We start from the raw sequence: 17085 nt of genomic DNA, 5'->3' as shown, positions 1-17085 counted from the left end.
AGTCGACCATGTTCCGCTATGAGTCGATCGGTTCTTGGGCTCCACGTTGTGCATTACGATCCTTTAATTCTCTGCTAGCAGTGGATTAGTTTAAAACAGTCGTTTAGATGGATGCCAGAGCTGAATGTGCTATTCTCTCAAAATTAACATGTAAAGCACTAAACAGAACCATAAGGATGCAAAAGTGCAGTTGCAAGCGTGTTGCTCACTACGGCCAAAAGATGGCACCATAAGAAAGCACTGACAGAGTGACTTATTGTGAGACTTCACTGGTTCCTAAACATATTTTAATGTAATATGTACCCTCAGCTTTATAATAAAAATATATATTGAAAATATATTCTCAGTAGATCCACCTCCCTCGGTTGAATGTAGAGCTTTCATTATTGTTATTACTTTAACTCCAATTGACACAGAATAACTGGCGTGTTCATTCCCTCTTCTCCATATACAAAAAACACTTTCATAGTCAAACAAAAACATTATTGAAGCTTCTTTAAGAAAACACAATATGATATTATGCTAAAATAACATGGAAATTCACCCCCTCAAACCTTAAGGAAAGGATGAAAGCACAAGCAGATGGTTTGTTTTCAAATAAATTTAAACATGTTTGTGTGACAACAACGATTAACATGAGCACATAAAATAAGATAAATCTTTATAACTACGATTACTTGAATGTATTCATTTGAATGTAGAATCAATAATACAGAACAAATAAGACAAAAAAACTACATTAAGATACAAAAATCATCCTTCACCTGATTATTAGTTCTAACCCTGATACTCTAATTTAAGTCTCAGCCTGTATATTAAATGTATTTCTGAAGAGCTCAGATGTTCCTCCGCTGTAGATCATGTTGTCTCCAGACTATTTTTGGTCTTCTTCTTTCGTCACGTTAGCACTATTTACACATATCATCTCAACTGTTTCTTTAGCTTTTTCGAGTGTACTGCAGTTTTCTCCTCGTGAAAGATTTATTTTTGGATCAAGGTTACAACAAGTGAGACACTCTCTAAGCCTTTCTCTAGGGAAATTAAAGATCTCGTTCTCGTCGAGGTGAAAGGCGAGACTCACATCATCCCACACATAAAACTCGTATTCACGCAGTTGTTCTATTGTAGCTGTTTTGTTCAAACGGTTCAATATCATCTTCTTGCTGTGGTTTTCACAAATGGCTTGTGCTTTCCAGATGATTTTACCAGACTCGTAAGATACCAGTGTACCGGATGTAAGCTCTGGATAATCTTTAAAATTCTCATTCAACTGAGGCCTGTGAATGAGGACAGCATACACAATTGCCTTCTTATAGAGTTTGGTCTGATACACTCTGAGAACTGGATCTTCACCGCCACACATCTGTTGTTTGTACTCTTTCATCAGTTCAGTCAGAGGAAACGTGAACCGAAAGTTGCCGTAGCGTGATGTGCAATTTTCAAAAGTGGGCGATTTGGTGAAATCTTTCAGGAATGGCTGTTGTTCTGCCAAATTTTCTTGGGTTCTGTCTGGGAACAAGCTCTCGAGATATCGCTCCTCAGCTTCTCGTATATTCTCTTCTTTAATGGTCAGACTCCACCATGACAATGGGAATTGATCAAAATCTTTAAATCCCTTGAATCCTTCTGACTTCCAGATCTCTGGTAGATTTGTCTTGTTAGTGACATGAGTCACCTCTCTGATGTGAAATTCAACAGGGTTTGGATAATCCGGGATGTTTTTTGGCAGATAACGAAACATTTTTTTATTTCTCATTTCATCTCTTGTTTTCAGATCTTCTATTATAATGTGTTCTCGCTCGAAGACTACTTCTGGTCCCTTCTGAAAAATCCTGCTGTTCTGAAAATCCTGTGTCGGGGGGAAATTTAACACATATATTAAACATGCAAACAATGTTTTTAAACTATAAGACCCCATGCTTGTGTTCTTGTGTATAGGATGATGCAATGTAAGTCGCATTGGTATCTGCAAAATGCATAAATGTAATGTATACTTTACCGACCAACAGCATTTGATTGGATTTTTATTTGCAATGTCAAAACAAATCGTAGCATCTCCAAAACCATTATTTTTCTGCGGTCGCGTTGAGCCATTTGACAAGAGACGACGAGGCTTTGAGAGCTACACTGTAAAAAATGCCCGTGAAATTAACGGTAAAATCCTGTTGTTTTCACACAAAAAACCTGTTATCAGAAAGTGTCCGTAAAAAATACGGAGAAACACTGTAAAATTGTCTGTAAAATTAACAGCAAAAACTCCATAGTTTTTACGGAAAAACACTGTAAAAAATGCTGTAAAATTAACAGTAAAATTCTGTAGTTTTCACAGAGAAAACTGTTGTCAAAAAACGTCCATAAAAATACGGATAACACTGTCAAATTCTCTGGGAAATGAACAGTGAAATTCCAAAGTTTTCACAAGGAGTTTTTTTCAACTCCACAAACACTTTTATCACCTTCACTTACAGACACCACTGTCACTTTATTTCTGTTGCACGTCTACAAAAGTTCTAATTGAAAATGAACACAAGTTTACATGTTGATGGTTTTGTTGAGTCACCATTATGGTGAAGAGTGTTTGCTTTAGTTGTGGTCTTGACCCTTTGCTTTCCATGTGAAGAAGTCTTTCCCAGTATTGCCATCTATGAGTTGAAACACACTGACTCAGGTGGGTGGAAAGCTCAGGTAAAGCTAACGCATTAAATTAATTGGGACGGAGAGTAAGTACATGTTCAAGAGTTTAGGTAGTGCTTTAAAGTTACTTGTTGTTTTCATTCATGATTTTGATCAAATTTAATTAATGTACTGAATATCTTTAACAGCACATCTAACACGTGATAAATGTTCTAGCAGATATCTAGAATATAACAGTTTGTCTCAACAATGGTGACAACAGAAAAAACCTCTAAATATAAACGCAATGCATTCTGGGTATCATCAAAGCACAAAACTCGTCAATGACTCCCAGCATGCATTGCGGCTGTAAGCTTTTCATTTGTTAGTCACCACTGTTGAGATTCATAAACTGATTCTTGATGTCTGAGTCAAAGCCGAAATGCAAGCTTTTTAACGGTTCAAATACTTTTTAGATTGATTGTTTCATGAAATGTGAATTTTAAAAGTAGATTCATTGAGGTGTTTGTAGGTGTCATTGAGGTGTTTGTATGCCTAATCACACTTTCATTTGATGTGATTTGCTTCAAGACTGTGTTTTATATAAAACAATGTCATAGCAGCACAAAGAAAACTGTAAACTTATTTATGACGGCTGAAAGAGGCCAACTAAAGCAAACACTGATCACAAAAACGGTGACTTTAAATACCGCAATAAAGCATCAAGTCATGAATGTTATGCTGCAGTCCCTGTGAAGCAGAAGTGATGATCGTCTTCAGTATTCTGACGTATTTACAAGATGAATAGTGGGTGTGGCTCATGTTTTCCACTGTGAATTGATTGGATGAATAAAAACAGGATGTTCCCGTAATTTTACGGTAGTTTGCTGGTAACCACAGCTGCCGGTATTTTTCCGTAAAAACTACGGAATTTGTATTTTCTCTTTTCTCTTCTGATATTAAATGTTATGTGGGTCACCACTAAGCTGAAGAGTGGAGTCTGTGTTTAAGTCACGGTCAGGCAAAGATACTCTGATGTCATGTTGCATGTTGCTTTGTTTAAAAGTGACTTTAATAATGAATTACAAAGAAATAAATTAAGTAAATGTAATGTTATCACTTTTATGCATTTGGACCAAGTTTTCATTTTCTATAAAGAAATGTTGTTAATATAAAAAGCTCAAATGTATTAAGTTCATACACAGTTTGAAGTTTGTGCCCTGAAGTTTTAAACTGCAAAGCTGTTTACATTCTTTTCCTGTATTTTTTACGGAATTTTACTGGTAACCACAGCTGCCGGTATTTTTCCGTAAAAGTTACGGAACATTTTTTACAGTGTAATGATCGTGGTTACATACATCTTCCTAAACTCTATTTTAAACGTTAGAGCTATGAGTGATGCAATATCAAAATAAAACGATAAACTGACTAGGCTGTCTTATATAGTCGGAAGACGGAAGGTCGCGTTGAGACAACAAGAGAAAAGGCTTCAATAGTTAACTAATGCTAACGACTGTGGTAACATACATCTTCCTAATCTCTATTTTAAAGGTTTAAGAATTATGATTGATGCAATAGAAAATACTATGAGCTGACTAGGCAGCCCTGGTTTCCTCTATAGAGGTGTGATGGGTCTGGTCATTTGTATTTTCTTTGTTGAAGTGGTTGACCACATGAAAACAACTGAGAACTGTTGGTTTAGTGTGTCTGTTAATATCGCACTTACCGCCATTTTTCAGTTTTTCTGTGGGAAAGAAAATGTTGCTTAGAGTTCAATGTAACAGCATAACTTCAGTTTACAATAAATTTTTTAATTAATTGCAGTGAGAAATGTTTTTCTACTGAACAATAATGTCATTCTTTTTATCTGCAATGTCATCTAAACCTTGTTACAAATTACAGTTTATTTACCACAGTTAAAGCATCTCTATCAGTCATTCATTATTTGTTTAAACTATATAGTTTATTGTAAATAAATTCTAAATAGGATAAAAAAAGTGTATGTACTAAAAAATAATACAAATCATATCACCTTTCTCTTCTGTTTTTCTGATGTTGTTTTTTAATTGAGGAGCGGCTCCAGATCTTGATTCTTTTAACTAGATTTGTGGCTACTCTCTGAACTTCACTCAGATTTTATAGATTTAGAGGCCAATCCCCCTGTATTACGACATCAGGAAGCTGTACAGAGCTGTACATAAACTGTCTGTGAGGGTGTGTCAGAAAGAATGTACTGGAAGCAGTTATGAGGTGACTATGAATAATCATCAGTTATGCCATTATTGGTAAGTAGGGGTGTAACGGTTCAAATGACTAAGTTTGGTTTGTGTCATGGTTTTAGGGTCACGGTTTCAGTTTGGTATGAGCTATGTTCAGGGAAAAGGGACAACTGACAAATAAAAATAAGAACAAATAATCAAGTTACAACTAACAGCACCAATAAAACAAAGAGCAAAGCAGAAAATACAAGAACATACTGTATACAAACATGTTAAGGTATAGAATTAAATTGAAGAAATAAAATATAACATAACATTGCATATTTTCAAATGAATTAACATGAATCATAATTGAAGTTACAGAAGCTATTGAGTCACAAACAGTGGGTATTTTACAGACATCAGTAATATGCTGCTGTCACTTTAAGAGGAATGAATCAGATCCAGTACACTGAAGCTGTACCGAGAAATATGGCACCCTTGGTTAGTGAAAGTGTTAGACTAACTATTGAGACAGAAAAGCACATTTTACTTAAACTTACTTCAATTTTAAATTGAAGTAATTCTAATTAAAGCTACAAATAATTGTGTTTAGCTTTTACATTTCATTTTCTGAGTGAATATTTTTCAAGCTTCTTTACAAGTAAATCCTACTGAAATGGCCCTTACCAGACTCTGGAATATCACTGTAACAATTGAGTAACTAGGCAGGAAACAGATCCACATGCAGAAAAACAATTATTTAAACAAGAAACAAAGTACAACGTAATTAAAGAATAACACAACAAAGGAAAAATTAAATCTATGAAAACACCAGATAACAGGGACACTGACAAACGGAACACTGGGACAACAACTGAGAAATTAAACATTGGGATATATAGTATATGGGATAGCAAGCGGACATACAAGGAACACCTAAAAATAATCAACAGAACTAATACTAAAGAAACTACAAAGACCTACAAAATGACATGTTAACGTGAACTCAGGAAAACAAACTAAAAGAAATAACACCGGGGAAAACACAGCCAGGATCGTGACAATCATTCACTAAAAATGCTTTAAAAGAACTCACATGGGTATATGAACAACCAAATATGGACGTCTGTGCTATCAGCATAATAAAAAACTTTAATCACAATATATTACTTTTTATGGTAAGGTTGACATTTGCATGGAATCTAAACGTTCTGCCCTGAGGTCTGAAATGATGAAGATGAGATACAGATGTGTCTTTCGTTCTCTTTTTTAGGTATAGGGATACTGCATACACTCAGTTCTATGAGGATCTTGCTCTTCAAAGAGATTATGAATAAGGAACAAAATAAAATAAACAACCCAGATAGCAAATTTTTGCGGCCCACATCTGGCCCACACCTTACTCCCCATACTTTACTCATCTGGCCCACATATGGCGTGGAATGATGGCACTTGTGCGGTCCGCTCCTGTTTGCCAGATTTGGGCCACAGGCATGCCAAAGCTATGCCACATGTCAAACATCAAAACAAATAAAGCAGAACTGAACCAAATATAAACAACAGTTCATTTCAATTCTGGCCCAGATTTATCCCAAAACCAACACCTCTCTGTGCTCCTGTTTGACAGAATTTGTATTGAGTTTCATTATTATTATAGTGATGATTGAGTTATTAGTGATGAACATCTGCTGTTAACAAACAGCATCACTGCAGAAAAGTTCAACAAAAACTACAAAAAAGTATTTACCCAAAGAAACATAACAACTACAACCTGAAATACAGCCTGAAATACAACCCAGCTAACAAACAATTGTTATAAGAACGTTCCTTCGAGGTTTTTCACATGTTTTAAGTGTTTTAAGAAAGTTACCATCATGGTGATCAGTGTTTCCTTGAGTTGGGTTCTTGACCCCTGAGTAAAGGTACGTTTGAACTGCTGAAACTGGGTGCTTATAAAGTTCACTTGTCATGGCAGAGCAAATATGAACCTAACTAAATGGTTTTGGTGAAACCTCTGTGATGTTAAAGCTTGATTCAGGACTCATTTAGGTTGAGTGCATGATAAAGATCCTGAAAGGACATTGTAAAATCAGGAAATTTGACTTTTTTTAGATATCTAGAAAGATTTATGAAAAACGGATGTATTTTTATCAAACAAAATTTTAGAATCACACAGATATCAAGAATCAATGTATGAATCTCAGCAATGGTGAGAAACAACCAACTAACTCAGATAAGCGGATCAACCGCAATGCATGCTGGGAATTGTTAATTAGTTTTGTGCTATGAAGTTACCCAGCATGCATCACAGCATGAAGTTTTCTTTTGTTTATTCTTACCATTGTTGAGATTCATAAACTGATTCTTCATGTCTGTGGGTCTAAATTCGGAGTAATTTTTATTTTCAAAACAGCTTTGAAGACTGAAAACTGTAATCAAACTCCCAAAAATTTTTATGTAATTTCAAGATCAGCAAGACAGTAATTTATTTGAATGTAAACATGGTAGATATCTCACTGACCACCAACCAACACCATTCCTCAGAGCATCATTTCAATTTCTTTGACAAATGTACTTTATAAGTACACCTATGTTCAAGAGTAAATGTCAAGTGTCACGAGCCCAACTCAAGGAAACACTGATCACCATGATGGTGACTTTTGTCAGCTGGAAATCTGGCAAACAGGAGCGGACCGCACAAGTGCCATCATTCCACGCCGTATGTGGGCCAGATGAGCAAAGTATGGGGAGTAAAGTGTGGGCCAGATGTGGGCCGCAAAAATTTGCTATCTGGGAACCCTGTGATTGTCTCCTTTAGAACTTAACCAAATTAGTTTGACCAAAGAAAATGAACGCAAGATGTTTCACTTGGTTGGACAAAATGACAGTAATCTTTAGTTCAATTTGATTGAAACATTAATGAGACTCGTATTATTCTCAAATGTAACACGCTTCAGTTCGGAGTTAACAATATATTCACAATATGAATTTAAAAACACAGGCAGTAAATTGGCTCTATTTAAACAAGCTTATAACTGAAACGACTCCATTAACAAGTGTCCATGGATCGAACAATTCAGTTCAGATGAGCCGAATCTCTCGTAGATCAGTTCGAGTTTCCAAAAAAACTACAAAGTCTTTCCGCTCCAATGTGAAACTTGGATCGGAGAATCAAGCCTTTATCGTACAACCTAAGTAAAGATCGGCATCGACCTACCAGCTAATGGTTTCAGAGTACTGTTCAAAGAATTGTCCCCAGCGGTTACACTTGACACAAAACAGGAATCTTGCAGGGGCCCGTTTCAGAAAGCAGGGTAAGGGCAAACTCAGAGTAAGTCAACCCCAGAAAACGGAAAACTCAGGGTTTTTGGTTTCAGAAAGCGAGGTATCTTATACTCCGAGTGAGTAACCAGAGTAACACACTCCGTGAACCTAACCTGGTCGGGAGCAGGTTTTATTCCGCAAACCCAGGGTTTGTTACAATCTCCGCCCCCTTTTCGAAGCGCGAGCGGTGTTAAAAGTGCATACGTCATTTGTTTATTGATTCGTGTTCCTAATCGCGCTCAATTTAGTCACACAGATCTTAAAATGGCATGTCTGTTTATTCAGAAACCCATAGAAGAGGAAGCTGCATTAATTCGCAGAGATAAATATACATTTAGTCATTTGGCAGACGCTTTTATCCAAAGCGACTTACAGTGCACTTACTACAGGGACAATCCCCCTGGAGCAACATGGAGTAAAGTGTCTTGCTCAAGGACACACTGGTGGCGGATGCTGGGATCGAACCAGCAACCTTTGATTTACCAGTTCAGTGGTTTAACCAGAGGTGGACAATCCTGGGCCATAAAGTAAAAGTCCTGCCATATTTTTGTTTCACCCATGAACTCAGCAGCTGATTTCACCAGCGGAGGAACCAAAACATTTCTTTCAAGTCACAAGCAAGTCTCAAGTCAAATCTCAAGTCCTCAAAGAGTTAAAGTTAATGAGATGATTAAGTGAGTAATTAAATGATGATTGAGTGATGAACACCTGCTGTTAACAATCAACATCACTGAAGAAAAGAGAAACACAAGAACTACAACTGACTTCAGCCACAGCCTTGGATGACATCAGCTGAAAAAAAAAACATTTTCACCATAATTGTGATCAGTGTTTGCTTTAGTTGGGCTCTTGAGCCTTTCAGGAAGTGGATCTGTTTCTGTCTCTCCTCTACACCTATAGCTGGTATGTCTTGAGCGCACTGGAGGTCTCACAGACTCCCCACATATGATTATAAAGCACTTTAGGTGTACAGGAATAACAATTGAGCGCTATATAAATGTCTTAATCCTTCAAAGATAATTGCTTAAATAATTACAATTTTTTTTATAGCAAAACTTTGTTCAATGCTAAATCAAATATTGAATAGTTTGTGTTTCTGGTTTAAATCTCTCTAGGTTTATGATCTGCATTTGGATATAAAAACCTCCTTTTACACATGAACATTTATCATATGAACCTCAACAGTGGTGACAATAATTAGTCATACTGCATTGCATGATGGGAGTTTTTCAAGCATTGCAGCTTGAAGTATTTTGTTGAGCATCACCATTGTTGAGCTTCATATGTTGGTTCTTGATGTATGACTTGAAGATTTTAAGTTAGCATTTGTTTCGCTGCTTTAAAAGTTTCTCACTGATAATGTTAAATAAGCGTGAATGTTTTTAAACACTGAGTGTACAGGATTCATTATGTTATACATAAACATGATCAAAAAGAAATCTCTTTAATGTGAACTTTTCAATGTTGGATCAACTCATCATAATAAGCAGTGAAGAGTTAAACACTTCACAGAACTGATCTCTCTGCTCTACAAAAGTGCATGAATTGATACAGTGCAAAATCTAACAATAGAGTCAAGGGTCAAGAGTCCAACTAAAGCAAACACTGATCTCCATGATGGTGACATCATATAACCAATAAAACATCAACATCTCAATAACAGCAGGTGTTCATCACTCAATCATCATTTAATTACTCACTTAATCATCTCATTAACTTTAAGAAAAAGAAAAAGACCCACAACCTATTACTGAAAGGATCAAGAGCACAACTAAAGCAAACACTGATCACAATTATGGTGAAAATGTTTTTTTTTTCAGCTGATGTCATCCAAGGCTGTGGCTGAAGTCAGTTGTAGTTCTTGTGTTTCTCTTTTCTTCAGTGATGTTGATTGTTAACAGCAGGTGTTCATCACTCAATCATCATTTAATTACTCACTTAATCATCTCATTAACTTTAACTCTTTGAGGACTTGAGATTTGACTTGAGACTTGCTTGTGACTTGAAAGGAATGTTTTGGTTCCTCCGCTGGTGAAATCAGCTGCTGAGTTAATGAGTGAAACAAAAATATGGCAGGACTTTTACTTTATGGCACCAGGATTGTCCACCTCTGGGTTTAACCCACTAGACCACCATCTCCATATATAATTCCCATTTTCACAGTTTCAACAAAATAAATATAAAAGTGATTGACATATAATTTTGCGCATTAACAAGTGAATACATTTTTTCTAAATATGTGCTCATATTCACTGTACTCTTGTAATAGTACCTTCAATTCGATTGGCGACAAATGAACGTGCTTTTTGTCACGTGCTGTTGCCATGGTGAATCGTGCTATCTTCACTCAATTGATGATGGCTTTTCATCGCCATGCTGCACGCGCATAACCTAGAGTGAACTTACTCAGAGTGGATTGAACTAACTCAAATCAGCTGGTCTGAAACTGAAAACTCAGAGTAGCGATTCTCTGAGAAAATCAACTCAGAGTTCAGATTTTAACTCTGTGTTGGTTGAACTTCCTTATTGAAACGGGCCAAGCTCACGTTCAATAGAAAACATGCAGCAACTCAAAAAACCCAGCCAAAGCGAAAATATTTATTAAAATATTAATCACGATCTCGACCCTGCGTAAAGTATCCAATCGCGAGCAAAGACACATGTGGCCCTGATGAGTTTGATGTGGTCTGTCTTCTGGGCCTCATCTGGTTTTGTCTGCAGGTTCCATGTAGACCCCACGTGTGTTAGTCCAAATGAAATGAACACTGTTTAGTGTGAATACTACACACTGACAAATGTGACACTGAATGTTGTAGTTAAAGAGATAATGAAGTGATAACAAACAGAATCACTGATGAACACAGAAACAACAACAACAGAAAGAAATAAAACACAACGACTACAACTGACTTCAGCCACAATCTCACAAACAACATTAACATCTTTATTTATTTATATTTTTGAGAATAAACAGTTTATTTCTGTTAATATTTTACTGAAAATAACTGGTTTGATGTCTCTATTATGATGATCAGTGTTTGTTTGAGTTGTGAGGTTTGATTCTTAGTTTTTTATTGTCGTTTCTCTCTGATGGCTGTAGTTCACATTGTTATGCCGAGACAATCACGAGAAAATTCAATGACAGCCCAGCTTCTTTATAGAAAATTGAGCACATTTTAAAGTACATAACAAATACAAAGAAGTCTGTCAAACTTGACCACACATAGACATAAAGAATTCTCATATGAACCTCAATGAAGGTTAAATGCTTCATGCTGCAATGCATTCTGGGAGTCACAAATGAATTTTGTATGATGCATTGCAGCATGAAACATGTAACCATTGTTTAGATTCATTTTCTGATTCTTGATGTTTGTGTGTGAATTATCTTTTTGGGAAATGAAAGTGCTTGAAGTTTTTTAAACTCATATTTTCTGAAATAAGTAGAGCTTATACACATTTATGATGATTGATCAAAATATCATACAACTTCTGATAAGTGATGGAAGTTTAGCATTAAATATTGAGTATTGTGAATTTAACATCAATGTGATAAGTAGATCGTCTTTGCTCTTGTTCACTCTTCAGATGTGAATGATCTTATAATCATGTTTTCACAACATCTGAGATTCTCTGATCTCACACCCTATTATCAAATATTGACCTGATGTCAACTTGAAATAAAGGTGTGTGTGTGTTTAATGATGACAAGAATAATGAAAATCATTCTGGTTTAATGTGAAGTTAATCTAGTTTCACTGGTTCCTCTGTATAATGATTCTACAAAAGACACTTATACAAAATACTCAAAATAAATCAGCTGATGATCTTTGTATTATTCATGAACACAACGTACAGTAACCGTGAAATCCACGTGTGACTTTATGTTCTGTGTCTCCAGCGCTCTCGTCCAGTTTTCCTTCAGTGTTTTCTGAAGAGAATCACTCAAATTATTACGGTCAGAAACACGCTGATGTAAGAACCAAAATAGTTATGTCACTTCTTCATAGAAGAACTCATAAATCTGTCTAATGTATTTAGAAACTGTAACAGCTTATTTGTATCAACATGTTTTGTTTTGAGTTGATACATCTGGGAGTATATTTATTTTCCCTCAACTTAATTTGTTTGAACAAATGTACACAAATGTACACAGCTAATGCTGACCAATACCTCAAAGAAATAATGAAGATTTCTGCTAAACTATATTTAGCCAAAGTACATCAAACACTGATCAAAATAATGGTCATCTGTAGAAATATTTCAACATCGCAGTAATAGTCGCTGCAAAAAGTGATATTAATTCAATATAAATAACTTCAGCAAATCAACCACTTTTAATTGATTCAATGGTTTGTACCTAAAGAATCTGTCTGAGTATTGATCACATGTATCACATATATTTACAAATGTTGTGTATTGATTTGACATTGATTCTGTTGTTGTTCATTCAGATATCAAGAGATTTTCAATCTTTTACTGGTTATGATCTCTTGTCTAATGTGATCAGATGATGTTTCTGCTTCAGATGTGATTGATCTTATATGATCATATAATCATGTATTTACAACATTCTGTTAAATAACTGAACATCAGATTCTGCTAAAGACACGTATACAATAGATTTTAAAAACATATTTTGTAAATGTTGAAGATGCTTAAATGTCCTAATTTATTCCACCAATATTGAATTCTGACCATAATGTAGTTCACATGATTCTTGTGTAGAAGATTAAAGTAAAGGGCAGAAAATAAAACTATGAAACTAATTCAAACAATCTTGTTTAGATTTGATTGACTAGATGAAAGAACTTCAGTGTTAAATGATTATACATGTGAACATGTTTGTGTTGAATTATCATTCCTATGAAACAGGTTAAGATCGAGCTGAATAACAATTACTGAAACTATAGAAATATATAAGATATTAAAGCACTAAAACAAACAGAACGGGAGTTAAAACAATGAATTGAGGCAATCACGGATATTCACCAGAAGTTGTTGGAGGAAGATTTTAAGAAGAATAATAATTCTAAGAAGGTTTGTGATATCATACAAATGATGACTGGATTTACACTTTCTAATGAGAAACAACTAATCAAAATAGATACTGATAGTGAATATTCATCTGTGAATGAAAAGAACAGTTTTTTAAATCTTTATTAGATTTGAAACAAATGGCAAATACAATAGAATCATGAGGAAATTCATTTTTGATCAGAAGATCCATTGTGATCATGTGATGGTAACTGCTTGTGTTGTGTTATCTTAATTCTGAACACAAACTTAAACTAACTCATGAACACTGTAAAGAATAAAGAAGAAACTTCAATAGTGCAAGTAAAGCAAAGACTGATCACAATAATGGTGTTATGATGAGAGTTCAACATTAACTACATGTGCAGAAGTAACATTAGTTAAAACCATTAACATTAAAGAATTAATAGTTTAACATTGATTCAATAGTTACTGTTTCTGTCAGTGTTTCTGGTGATCTTGAAGACATTGATGAGTTTGTTCAGGTGTGTTTTATTAGGGTTTGAGCTGGACTCTGTAGGACACCGGCCCTCCAGGACTGAACCTTGATTTAAATATATTTAAAATAGGACCACATTTACATTCAGTCATATATCAGACGTTTTTATTCAAAGCGACATACAAATGAGTCAGAGCGATGGAACATGGCTGCTCATGTGAGTATTATGTAAGCCTTTATTTTGGCTTTTATAAGTATTTAATCAACAAATAATCATCTTGTTTATTTAAAGTTGTGTTCAGTTTCTTGTGTTGAAATGTTTATAAAAAGAAGCTCATTTTTGCTAACGTACCCCATTACTGATTAAACGATATAACCGCAACATATTCAGTGTGAACTACGGTCTAAGTTAAATTAGGACATTTAAGTAGTTTCTTATTAACATGTCTTAAAAATACATTACTTTTGAGCATTTTGAGAACACAATGGCACTGATGTTTTTTAATGTATGTCAGAATAAGTTGTTTTCAGTCTGGACATCTCTATAATTCATTTTATTCTAACATTAGTATTAATTACTGTCTGGGAAACCGCCCAAAGATGATCTAAAAGAAACCGCTCATAAAATATTAACTCAATTAGAAATTAAAAAATCGGTGTATGAATCTCAAAAATGTTTCCAATCAACAAATGAAAGACTTAACTTTAAAGTGTCTCTTCTTTTCTTATTAAAGCACAAGTGTTTTTGTTGAAACAGGATTCAAGGGCACAACTAAAGCAAATACAGATCACAATAATGGTGTTTCTTTTATTATATAAATTTTGATTTGAACCAATAAACTAATAAAATTGCTTGTAACAAGTTGACATCATTTTTTTAAATGTGTCCAAAGTTTAATTATTTGATGAGCTGTAAATGATTTGTGAAGTTTATTCTATTAAACAAATGACGCTATGACAGATCTTGTACTGTATTAGTAATGTAGAGATATTTCTCTTCTCAATGAATTTAGACATGAGCCCTCATCATAAAAACCTCAAAAATAGAAAGATTTTGCTGCCAAATGTATTCATGGTGGGAGTCACAGGTGAGTTTTGTACTATGAGATTACCCAGCATGCACTGCAGCATGAGGTTATTTTTGCCAACATTTTTGAGATTCATTGTCTCTGTGTATAACATGACATAAGTCTAATTTCTTTCTGTATGGAATTTATTCCAGTCTAACCAGACATTCTCAAAAAGTAACACAACAAGAATTTGGCTGATTTATGGTCATCTGATCATCAGATGTCTTTTTCTAAATCTGTGTGACCAGTGTTTACTAAAGTTGAGCTCTTGAATCTTCACATTAAGATTTTTTAGCCAATAATTTCTTAAAATGCATTGTTGTGGCAAAGTAAGCTAAGATTTACATTTACGCATTGGGCAGACACTTTTATTCAAAGCCACATACATTGCATTCTACTAAACATTTAGGTTCTGACCATATGCAATCCACTGGGATCTGACCCATGACCTTGGGGTTGCTAGGGCCATACTCACTGAGCCACAGGAAAGCTTTAAGGAGCAAAGATGTCATGTGGCACTGCATGTGAGATTAAACAGTGTTATGTTGTATTATTAGAAATTAACTAAACAAAATTAAAAATCTAAAATTTTCTATCAATTATAGGAATTAGGAAACACGGACTCTGGAGGTCTTGATTAGTTGGATCAGGTGTGTTTGCTGAGGGTCGGAGCTAAACTCTGCAGAGCTGCGGCCCTCCAGGACCAGGATTACCCACCCCTGGTTTAAAGTGTCACAATTTAAAGTGTTCTCCTTTTAAGTTTAGATATTTGAGGAAATCTGTAAAGTTTCTTGGTCATATGGTGTTTGAAGAAGGGATGACCAGTGATCCAGCAAAAATGGAAACCATTATGAATGTGTTTGAGGATAATCTTATGGAGAGTGATGGTGTTACGCTTTCAACAAGCAAAATAACATCATTTTTATATATGGTGCTTTACTACCAACATTTCATTAAGATTTGTTCACTTGTTGCTAAAGCTCAGAAAGTCCTGATAGAGGTGTAGAGTGTTTTAAAGGAGGCTGCACTAGTTCTGCTACACATTGATCTGATGAATGCAGAGCAGCTTTGTAGAATTTGAAGACTTTGGTACGTCAGGTACCGCTGGCACATCCAGATCTTTCTAAGACGTTTTTATTGTCACTGGATGCCTCTACTAGCAGACCAGGTGCTTTTTTGTCGCAGATACAGGAGGGATATGGGGTTACAAGGCAATTCGTATCATGCACAGTCTAAATACCCATTTTGAGTTAAAGGCCTGAGCCAGAGGAATGAGCTCAGCTTCTATCAATTGAGAGACTTGCTCCACTTAAAATTATATCTATTGACTTTTGGTCAGAAGACACTATCAACAGGTCAGTGGATGTGTTGTTGGTCACTGATCATTTAACAAAGCTTGCTTGTGCCTATGTGTCCAAACCAGACAGTAGAAGCAAATGCACGAGTCTTGTGGAACACAGACACCCAGGTCACATTCACTCTGACAGAGGTGCAACTTTATAAACCTAATGCTTGAGCTGTTGAGATTATCTGGTGTAGGAAATAACACATGACCTCATATCATCCCATGGGTAATGTACAGACAGAGAGATTTCATCGTACCCTAGGTGATATGATTCATTAGCTTCCTCCGAGGTCTAAAGCAAAGGGGCCTTGAATGCTGAATACACAAACTTTTGCATTCAATTGTATAAGACACAAGACCACTGGATTTCTGCCATTTTACTTAATGTTTGGCTGAACACCAAGGTATCCAGTGGATGTTTGAGAGTGTTGTCTAACATAATAATACTGTTGATGTACACAAATATGTTCCGTCCCTTAGGAAGGATTTAAAGGAGCCAATGTCAATTACACATGTTAATGCTAAACCACAGCAAACTAAGCAAGAAGAGTTTTATGCGAGAAGCTGCAAAGGTCATTCTCTTGAGCTGCGTGACAGACTGCTCTTGCTAATAAGGGTGAACGTGACAAATAGAAATGAGCAGATAGATGGGAGAGTGTTGTGCATGTAGTGATGCACAAAAATGGTTCATTGAACACAAACAACATAAGAAATCCTGGGACTGGTCCCATTAAACCTGTGCAGCGCAATTGTTAATGTCTGTCAACTTTCTGTCACTACCTGCATGGAATGATCAGGACACTGCTGGTGATAATTCAGGGTCAAGGGTGAGTGGATCTTGAGATGTAAGTGAACAGATTCAGTCAATCAATCTGTCAATCTGACATCTCTGAATCGCAAAGAACCTGTTTACATTTGATACCGTACGATAGATAATGTTGTTAAACAGTGGGTGTGTATGAAGCAGAGATTATAGATTATTTTTTGTTTATATTGGGAACCGGGAAGTTTATTTTAAATGCATTCCTGTGTTTGTTGACACTGTGTTGCCGTATG

At 35.5% G+C, this 17085-nt stretch overlaps 1 protein-coding gene across 2 annotated transcripts; it reads right to left on the bottom strand.

Moving 5' to 3' along the window:
* Nucleotides 1-270: 270 nt before the first annotated feature.
* On the bottom strand, nucleotides 271-4752 carry LOC130437872 (uncharacterized). Of its 2 annotated transcripts, XM_056769521.1 has the most exons (3): nucleotides 4646-4751; nucleotides 4340-4357; nucleotides 271-1849 (listed from the first exon to the last, which is right to left on the bottom strand). In XM_056769521.1, exons 2-3 carry the CDS (start codon nucleotides 4343-4345, stop codon nucleotides 875-877), a joined length of 981 nt encoding a protein of 326 aa, XP_056625499.1. In that variant the 5' UTR covers nucleotides 4346-4357; nucleotides 4646-4751; the 3' UTR covers nucleotides 271-874. The 2 variants fall into 2 exon arrangements, with proteins under 2 accessions (XP_056625499.1, XP_056625506.1); XM_056769528.1 differs by lacking the exon at nucleotides 4340-4357 and having other exon boundaries at nucleotides 4646-4752.
* Between the last annotated feature and the right edge of the window lie 12333 nt (nucleotides 4753-17085).

The sequence above is a fragment of the Triplophysa dalaica genome, chromosome 2, assembly GCF_015846415.1.
Source record: "Triplophysa dalaica isolate WHDGS20190420 chromosome 2, ASM1584641v1, whole genome shotgun sequence".
NCBI classification, from domain to species: domain Eukaryota; kingdom Metazoa; phylum Chordata; class Actinopteri; order Cypriniformes; family Nemacheilidae; genus Triplophysa; species Triplophysa dalaica.
This window is presented reverse-complemented; position numbering and strand designations above follow the sequence as displayed.